At 42.2% G+C, this 10,605-nt stretch overlaps 1 protein-coding gene across 1 annotated transcript; it reads left to right on the forward strand.

Annotated features, from left to right (window-relative positions):
* The first annotated feature begins 3,322 nt into the window (after nt 1-3,322).
* LOC118416978 lies at nt 3,323-9,301 on the forward strand. The gene is made up of 3 exons (XM_035822269.1): nt 3,323-4,994; nt 5,158-6,231; nt 6,410-9,301. The coding sequence occupies exons 1-3, from the start codon at nt 4,821-4,823 to the stop codon at nt 8,378-8,380; spliced, it is 3,219 nt and encodes a 1,072-aa protein (XP_035678162.1). The 5' UTR covers nt 3,323-4,820; the 3' UTR covers nt 8,381-9,301.
* Nucleotides 9,302-10,605: the final 1,304 nt, after the last annotated feature.

Here is a 10,605-nt window from a genome sequence, read left to right on the forward strand (position 1 = left end):
AATTTTGTGAAAGAGGTTGGGAGCGGACCGGTGTGACAGCGATTTCGCCCCCCCAGGGATTTCGCCCCTAGGGTTTTCGCCCCCCTTTAGCGTTTTCGCCCCCCCCCCCCCCAGAACATTACTAGTATTCCTCGGAGGGGTCTTAAGAGCATCTGGTTACTACATATTAGGTGCGCTACCTGGTACTATACTGCACCTGGGAGTAACATAGTTGGTGTGTTACCTGGTACCTATATGGCACCTTATTACCGTAAGATGTCATACCTTGTTCGGTGCAAACACTACATTGAAAGGACATTTTTTTTGCTGCTGACATGGCAGAGGTGGCATAGAAAACAATGCTATTGTGAACGTATAAATCAACACCGTCTATGGCACGGAATACGTCAGCTATATGTTTTCAATTTGTCACAGTATTTTCTTTCTTGTGCAGAAAACATTTCCAAAGCACTAAGAAAAACAATTGAATAATAGTTTCTCATTATAAACACTATCTACGCACAAGTTCATATACCTGTTGCTAAATGCTACAAAAAACTGGTAAAGTACCAGTCTTAAGAAACACGGGTAAAACACCAGTTCCTAAATACTAGAAAAACAGTCATATTGGAGGTGAAGATATCCATAGGGTAGGTGCACATAACGTACCAGTTTCTAAATACTAGAAAAACAGTCATATTGAAGGTGAAGATACCCCTTCCCTTGGCCAGGTGCATACACCAAAATGTGCATTATTCTAATGAATACCTTATTTGCATAATCAATAAAGACATGACATAGTTCTTTTGTGGTCAATTCATAATAGAGGCTTCATATTGGAGATATATAGGTTGCTTGAGGACAGGTGAATACAATGAAATATATCTCATGTCGAGACTCAGGTACATGCAATAAAGGGAATACAAGGGACCCAACCCTCCTTGTCTAAAACAAGTTCAACTATCTTATTGCCATGTACTTAATACGTTAATATTAATACTATGGATGGAGTTATGTATCAAACTCGTGTACTTATATCATTCTGAAACTGTCACTGTGTGATTTATACCAATCAACTTCTAAAATATCATGTAAACCCGTTTTTTTTGGGGGGGGGCGAAATCGCTGTAGGGGGGCGAGATCACTAACCGGGGAGGGCGAGATCGCTAGTGATTTCGCCCCGGGGGGGCGAGATCGCTAGTGATTTCGCCCCCGGGGGGGGCGAGATCACGGGGGGGCGAGAACGCTGTCACACCGGCATCCGAGCTGTGGCGGAGAAGGGACGCCGGTAAACGTTATCATTACGTTTTGTAAATTGTAAGCAGATCGCCGCCTTTTGTTTTCTAGTAGGAATGCAAGTTTGGAGTCATTTTCTTTCCGTTAATTCCAGTACTAGCAGCTTTCAGTTTGGCCAACAGGAACCGCGGGACCACGTCCGAACACCGATGTTCAGCCAACAGGAACCACGGGACCACGTCCAAACACCGATGTTCAGCCACCTGTGAACTCACGAGCCACCTTTGCCCAGCCCCCACCCCAGGTGCCACATGGCCCCCCACCCCTGCTCCCATTTAGTTGGGATGTGTATACCCGACAAGCATTTGCCCAGCCCCCACCCCAGGTGCCACAAGTGCCCCCTCTCCCGCCCCCATTTGGTTGGAATATGTATAAAGGCTCATAATTTCCCATATTTGTACTAGCTCATTATGCCTACACGCTCCAAGATCCACATGCGGCCTCGCCGCCAAAGCCGAGTTAGGGAGGTTCCCCATTCATTTGGAAGCCTACCTAAATGCCATCAAACACTTAATCAGACTTCGCCAGAAAGTACCAGCAGACAGTTTCCAGTCAGACGCTCTCTATTGTCAGATAGATTTAGACAAAGCTGGAGCCAAGTGTTGGGCTTCAGGAGTTCGCCAGTTACTGGAGGAATGCGGTTATGGTGATATATGGCATTGTCCTCTACAACATAACACAAATTCGTCTCAAATTATCAATTCTATTAATCAGCGTCTCAAAGACATTTATTTTCAAACTTTTATAAGAGAGCTACTCTGATAACAAATGTGGATCCGCTAAAAACAAATTGAGGACTTGCAGACTGTTCAAAACCACCTATAATGCAGAACAATACCTGAATATTGACAATATTCGACACAGGACGGCAGTCACAAAACTACGAATCAGTTGCCACAAATTACACATTGAAACCGGAAGACATAACCGCACTCCTCTAGAACAACAAATATGTAGATACTGCAATCTAGATGTTTGAAGATGAACATCATTTTGTAATAGAATGTAGTTTGTACAAGAAAGAGAGAGCTGAACTCTAAAGACTAATAGAACTCATGTTCCCCCACTTCATACAACTAAGTAATATAGACAAATTTATATTCCTTATGAATTTAGACAAACCTTTACTTATAAAGCATATCTGTTCCTACATTTTCAATATCACCATTATACCAATTGTATAATAGAATTGTAGATCCATTGACAATGTATATATTTCATTTATCTTTTGTTGCGAACTGTACTGAACCCAGTGGGTATGTATGTACAATAAATGTCTTCATTCATTCATTCATTCATTATGTTGACCATCTCTGAAGAAGAGAAAATTTTTGCATTTTTCTGAAATAGGGCAAAATTAATGAGCGCTGATGTCTTCCATAAAATTTACTTGCTGTGGCCTAATCAAAGTTCTCAAGTCATCCTTTTGATTTCTGCTAGACCAAGAAAATTTCACTCTCAATGGGTCCGCTTTAAAGACTGTAGATTTAAATCTAACACTCATTACTCATTTACGTGTTAAGAGGCTCTGTCTGTAAAAACCAAGCATAAGGTGGCCAAACTAAAAAAATCGAATTTCCTCAAATTTTGTGTGGTGCTAGGGCCTTGGTCCAAACTTACAAAAATAACAAAGTTTTAGATCTGCGGTCACCGGTTGCCATGGTAACGGCCATTTTTCAAAATGGCGGATTTTCACCAAGGGAAGGGAAGATCTTGTCCAAAATAGACCATCTTTGGACTCCTGTAATCCTCACAAATTAACAGATATTCTATTGATTCCCGCATATGTTATTACCCATATTCTAATAAAAGAAATGATATAAAGGTATGCTCCAAATGTTTTTGTAGTGAGGCGCAGCAGATGTTTAAAGATGGTGTGTTTTCGTAAATTTCGAAAATGGACAAAAATCCCTTTTTTGACCATTTTTAGTGGCCATTTGCTCATTTACAGGCAAATCGATTTCCTTGATTTTTGGCACAGTTATAGGTTGTACCTTTGTATACATCATATGTAAAAAAAAGTTTGGCACTTTTTACGAGCGGACCGTGGTGACCCCGAGAGTAAACCAATATTTCCATTTTAAGAAAATCGTAACCATAGAATTGTTCCTGGAAAAACAGACATAGCTTACCAGAAATGAATCTCAGTTTTATCTTATGTAGCACAGAAACCTACATATCACTTATAAAAGTAGGGTCGTTCGGGACTTTAATTTGTTTAAACCAGTTACCATGGTAACAGCCAGTTTTGAACTTGATGGTAGATGTTCACTTATCATACTTAGTTAGATGAGCTGCACCTTTTACATTCGTCTATCACATAATATTCTTCTACTGATTTTTTCCCAGTCTTCACAGTGATAAACTGTACTAAACGATGCTTGAATCGAAAGTTTGCGTTAGCGTGTTTCCAATCCATGATTTTACTTTAGTTGGTTGGAAATGACTTCTCAACATCATACATTGTAAGTCTACGTTGATGGTAAGTGAATACCTGATTACTTAAGCTAGAGCAAGACAACTACTTGAGATAACCACAAGCCCACCAGTACCTAATGATAAGCAGCTGGGTTGATGTGACCTTAAAACATTCAGGTCAGATTGATGTTGCAACATTGAGGTCGGAGAAAGGTCAGACGGAATATTTCATTTGTAGACTGAGGGGTGGTATTTTACTTGATAGCATCAGAAGAGAATAAAAGACTTACAGAGAAATAAATTCTACGTGTAACAGTTCTAACGTTATAGCAATAGTCCATGCACCTGAACTATCTTACTTTTTTAAGAGAGCGCATATATTACAAGGTTTGAATAACATTCCGTCCCCACTGTGTTAATAGACTGGTTCGTAAAGAACTCAACTGAATGCAAAAATGGAAGATTGTTCTTTTTCTGGTATCACCAATTCGGCCTGCGGGCCTGACCCTGACAGTGGTGTCCACATTCTATATCCCCTCCATCTTTGTACCAAAGACATCTCGGGACATTTGCGTTATCTGGACATGCCACACGATGGACTTGCAGATGAAGTTGATTTGATCCTTGCGCGATCAGGTACGTTCAACAGGCCTGAACAAGACAAGCTTGTCAACATGACGATATGCGTGAAGCACAGGAGAAAACTTGGACTGCACTGGGTTTACGGTAGTAGGTTCTGCACTGTTCCTGAGGTTATGTCTGGCCACAAATCCTCTCAGCGAAAGAGGAGCCGAGGAATGGGAAAAGAAGCCTCAAGAACGGTATTTCAATCGACCGGAATGCTGATTCAGGTTGGAAATTGTACGTATAAAGTTCCTCTTTACAAATTCTTTTAACTTACATTATAATATGTATTCTCATTTTGTTTTCTATGTCCTTGATATGACTTTATTAAACAGTACATGGAATGTCATAACTTGAAAGTTCATCTGTGTCAAGTATATGAAATGAAGGATTGTTTGTTTAAGGTTGATAATTTGGGGGTTTACGGAAAAGGCTTGCCTGTCTAACTGGCTTGTCTACCTGGGCTGGCTATCACGTCTTTCCATCTGTCATTTTATTCCATTATGGAAAGGCATGATACCTTCGCAAGTTCTTGGTTATCTGGGTTATTTATGTTCACAATAGTTTATTATGTTAATGAATATTATATTATAATTGCAGCTATCTGCATGCGGTGTAGAAGCTTGTTTGCTGTGAAGGGAAATAAAGAACGTGCAGAGACTGATTCCAACCTGAAGGTAAAATATATTTTTATCAAAGGTTATCTAATAAGCTTGCATTATTGATGTTGTATGGCTTGCACACATTTTATGGTATAGAATTGTTGGTATCGAAGTGCAATTGTCAACGATCTTTCCCAACTATAAGTTACTAATAATGCTCAAATAATTCATTTCCTAGGATGACCAACCGACAAGACCAAGACGTAAAGCTCGTGCACCCCACCGTGTTGATGTTGTTCCTGAGAGTCCATTAGTAGAGGAGACGTTGTCACAAAGTTTTGCCAGACTTAGTGTTTACATACCTGAAAGCTCACATGAGAGTTCACAATCACAAGATTCTGAAAACAATGCTCCTGACAACAAAGAAAGCCTCCCTCTTCTCAACACGTTTCTTCAAAGTCGTGATGTCAGCCCTGTTCGATCTTTGAAAAAATCATGGTCAGAAAGTTCTGATCGCAGCAAAAGAAGACACGTACAAAAGGCAAAGGAGTCTGTAGTAGCAGTCTTGAACACCATTGCACCAAGGGATTCAGGCAGTCTGTGGAAGGACTTGCGAGATTCTGGAGCAATAGACAAAGCAGTTGGTGCACATGCAGAGGAGGGAACAGTTGATGGTGACCTACTTCAGGCAATGACAGAATGCTACAACCATGCTGACAGCTGGGCTGTAAGAAGACAAATCTTGTCTATAATGGCAGACAAAGTGCAGCTGAAACAGTTGCAAATGTTCATTCCTGGCCTTACACGTTTCAGATACATGCTTGCCAGGCATCACCAAATCCTTCATGGTAGAGGAACACCTGTCCCTACAACTATCAGCAGACGAATGAAGGTTGACCCAGCCAAATTGGACCATTTTCTTTCCTTCATTACTAGTCCACACATCCTACAAGACATGCCTTTTGGAGAGAGGACACTGAAGATGAGCAATGGACAAGAAATAAAGATGCCAAATGTGATCCGATTGATGATACCGTCAAGAATCATTGCCCAGTACAACCAGTACTGCATGGAAAGCGGATTTGTCCCCATGGGAGAGCGAAGCCTTAGTAGGATACTAAGCACATGTGCAGCCTCTACCAGAAAGTCTCTGCAGGGCTTAGACTATTTCACGTCTGAAGGAGGTAGGGCATTTGAAGAACTGGAGAATGTGGTCGACACACTCGTTGATAGTGGCATGTCATCAAGTTGGGGCAAAGAACAGAAAGAAAGACTCAGAGCATCAAAACGCTACCTGAAGGGAGATTACAAGGTAATGCACATCTGTCTGGAATATTTAGGTTGTAGTAACATCACAGTATCACAGAAGAAGAAACAGATAATGTTCAGATCTATGTGCTTGTTTCTGATCTATATGCTTGTTTCCTTATATGCAAACCAGTTTGCTGCATTGTAAATGTTAATTCTATAATGATATTCTTGTTGCTCAGGTGCATGTGTCTGGAGAGTCCCCTGTACCAGACCACTGTCGTGTGTACGCGTTGAGTGATGATACTGATGAAGCGTTTCAAGGATCATGCAATCATGACCATGACAAGTTGTGTGGACCATGTGAAGATTACAAAGTAGTCATTTCTGCCATTAATGATGCAGTAGCAACATGCCAATTCACAAGTGATGAAGACAAGGATGAGGTAGAGTTTGTTGTGAACAAAGCAACAGAAGCCATCCAATCATGGAAAGCACATCAACTCAGGACAGTAAATCAAGATGAAGCGAGGCTTGATGTGATTGCAGAGCTTAATGAACAAAAGGTTCTAATAACCCAGGACTGGGCGATGAAGTTCATTCCTCAGAAATATCGAGAGAGCCAAATGGATTGGTTCGGTAAGCGCGGAATATCCTGGCACATTGCTGTGGCACAGCGTTACTGCAATGGCATGTTCGAAACTAAGACTTTTGTTCACATTTTTGACTCTTGTAACCAAGATACATGCGCAGTATCCGCAATCTTGTCAGATGTCCTTATGACATTGAAGCACCAACATCCAGAGATCAACAAAGTATACCTGCGGCAGGATAATGCCGGGTGTTACCATTGTGGTAACACAATTGCTGCTGCTCACCTGCTTGCACAAACTGGAATCTCAATCGAAAGGGTTGATTTTTCAGATCCGCAAGGGGGGAAAGGACCTTGCGACAGGAAGGCGGCAACAGTCAAGTCTAACATGAGAATATATATGAATGAAGGACATGACCTGACAACTGCATCTGAAATGATGCAAGCCATGTCTGCAACATCTGTTGCTGCAGACATAACTGTGTCAAACTTGCCAAAAGCCAAAGCCAGTGTCAAATTTGATGGCATCAGTCTCCTACACAACTTTCAACTCACTACAAGTGGTGTACGGGTGTGGCAAGCCTACAATATTGGCCCAGGAAAGTTCTTTCCGTGGTCAAAATTCAAAGGGACACCCGTTGTTCCTCCTTTGAATGTGCTAGAAAGACATACTGACGACTTCAGGCAAGCCCACGTGCACAGTTCTGCCCAGGTCCTCAAGTCAGATGAGTCCGACGAGTCGTCTCCTGCATCGAGCACAGAAGAAGACTCCCCTGGTGCTTCTGAAAGTGCCAAACAACCACGAGTGAAGCTTTTCTGCTGTCCTGAAGAGGGATGCATAAAATCATATCAGCGTTTTTCATCCTTACAAAAGCACCTTGACATTGGTCCACACGTCAGAATGATTGAAAGGGAAACCTTGATGGATGAGGCCATCTTAGGTTATGCAGAAAAGGTAGATGCAGGGATTTCTTCTGTGCCACAGTTGATTCACTCAGAGGATGAAACTGCTGTTACCCATGAAGCAGCATTGGCTGCTCTACCAATGGGTTGGGCATTGAAAGGCGCCAAGAGGATGAGGGCCAGGTTTAGTGAAAAACAGCGGAAGTACCTGGAAGATAAGTTTGACATTGGCCAAGCAACAGGTAGAAAGTGCGACCCAACTCAAGTGGCCAAAGACATGAGAAGAGCAAAAGATAGTAAGGGCAGACGGATGTTTACATCCTCTGAGTTCCTGACATCAACACAGGTGTCCAGTTTCTTTTCAAGACTTGCTGCCAGGAGAAAATGCCAAGGAATTCCTGAGAAAGTTCAGGAAGAGGGGGAAGAGGAGCTGTATGAGGAGGACTTGACACATGAGATGCACGTTGCACAAGAGTCCCTCTTTGCCACTGTTATTAGAGAACTTGGTCTGACGCATCCAGTACTTTTTGACACATACAACCTTTGTGATCTGTATGCCAAGCATAAGTTGGCCACACTTGGATTGCCTTTATTACAGATGATCTGTGACAGTTTTGGTTTAGACACTCAACATATCACTCTTCGGCGAAAAGCACCGTACATAACAAAATTAGAACAGCTTGTCGAGACTTGCAGCTGTAGAGTAGAACGCACATAAAACACTCATCAGCAGGTAGCATTATTCACAATTGTAATTAGTACTGCAAAATTGTATCATAAGTCTGTAATCCATGTTCCACAATTGCAAATTGCATTTTCTCATAATCAACAATACTTGTATTGTTTATGATTATACTAGATATTGCTCGGATTATTTTCATTATGATCATTGTAAAATTGTAGTAGTACATGTATTCACTTTGTTTTGTATCAGTTGGAGTTGCAAGTTTGAATAGTCTATTGTGGGCAAAACTACATTGCGTAGCATTTACAAGTAGGTGAAAATATCGCCGGTTTGAATAAATGGTCGTTGTCATGGCAACAAGTTATCAACTGTTAAGGAAAATAATTTTATAAGCGACAGGTATGCTCGTGCTGTATGAAATAATGATAGAAAAGTTCATGTTACATCAATAGTCAAGCTATGCATGTTTTTTCCACATATAGTTCAGTGCCTGCCATCTGTATATAATGCAAATATTAGTTTATTCTCGGGGTCACCACGGTCCGCTCGTAAGGAGTGCCAAACTTTTTTTTACATATGATGTATACAAAGGTACAACCTATAACTGTGCCAAAAATCAAGGAAATCGATTTGCCTGTAAATGAGCAAATGGCCACTAAAAATGGTCAAAAAAGGGCTTTTTGGAAATTTTGGAAATTTACGAAAACACGCCATCTTTAAACATCTGCTGCACCTCACTACAAAAACATTTGGAGCATACCTTTATATCATTTCTTTTATTAGAATATGGGTAATAACATATGCGGGAATCAATAGAATAACTGTTAATTTGTGGGGGTTACAGGAGTCCAAAGATGGTCTATTTTGGACAAGACTAAGGCCTTCCCTTGGTGAAAATCCGCCATTTTGAAAAATGGCCGTTGCCATGGCGACCAGTGACCACAGATCCAAAACTTTGCCATTTTTGTAAGTTAGGGCCAAGGCCCTACCACCACACAAAATTTGAGGAAAATCGATTTTTTAAGTTTGGCCAACTTTTTTTTATTTTGCTTGGTTTTTACAGACATCAGCTCTTAAATGTTAACGAATTTAAGAATGATTTTTCAATGAAAAAAAAGGGAGACAGACATCAGCAGAAAGAGGATTCTGACAGCCCGACGAGAAGAGCTGACAAGAGCACAGTTGGACCAGTCCCAAGGAACCACGTCTGAACACCGATGTTCAGGAACCACGGGACCACGTCCGAACACCGATGTTCAGCCAACAGGAACCACGGGACCACGTCCGAACACCGATGTTTTAGCCAACAGGAACCACGGGACCACGTCCGAACACCGATGTTCAGCCACCAGGAACCACGGGACCACGTCCGAACACCGATGTTCAGCCACCAGGAACCACGTCCGAACACCGATGTTCAGCCAACAGGAACCACGGGACCACGTCCGAACACGGTACCGATGTTCAGCCAACAGGAACCACGGGACCACGTCCGAACACCGATGTTCAGCCACCAGGAACCACGTCCGAACACCGATGTTCAGCCACCAGGAACCACGTCCGAACACCGATGTTCAGCCACCAGGAACCACGGGACCTCGTCCGAACACGGTACCGATGTTCAGCCACCAGGAACCACGGGACCACGTCCGAACACCGATGTTCAGCCAACAGGAACCACGGGACCACGTCCGAACACCGATGTTCAGCCAACAGGAACCACGGGACCACGTCCGAACACCGATGTTCAGCCAACAGCAACAACTAAATTGATGTTGAGACAGAAGCCTGGAGAAGGGAGGAGGGCCAACTCGAAATTTGGTGTAGTTGCGGCAACTGAGATAATGCCTACTAAATGGAAAGGACGGAACTGTATCACACAAGACACAGGAAAGCGTCCAGCTGTTATTGAACGGAATGCAGACTTGCTCACACTCAACAATGAATACAAATTAGATCTCTCATCCTTACTCACATTAGCAACAGAAAATATCCACGCCACACATCATCTCAAGCACCCAACAGCGACTGTTTTAGACTACGCCCAACAGTTCAGCAATACCATGAATGAGAGATTAAAGCGCATGGCGTTTTGGTCCGTGTACTACCATACCCACACCAAGTCTCATTTCTAGCAGTGAGGTCACCAGAACTTTCTCTGCTGCACTAAGTCATAATATATACCTTAGATACCATCCTCGGGGAAAAAAGTGTTCACAATGTGGGTTCAGTTGAGAACCGTCAATGTCTCCTGAGAA

The sequence above is a fragment of the Branchiostoma floridae genome, chromosome 6 (genome assembly GCF_000003815.2).
Source record: "Branchiostoma floridae strain S238N-H82 chromosome 6, Bfl_VNyyK, whole genome shotgun sequence".
NCBI classification, from domain to species: domain Eukaryota; kingdom Metazoa; phylum Chordata; class Leptocardii; order Amphioxiformes; family Branchiostomatidae; genus Branchiostoma; species Branchiostoma floridae.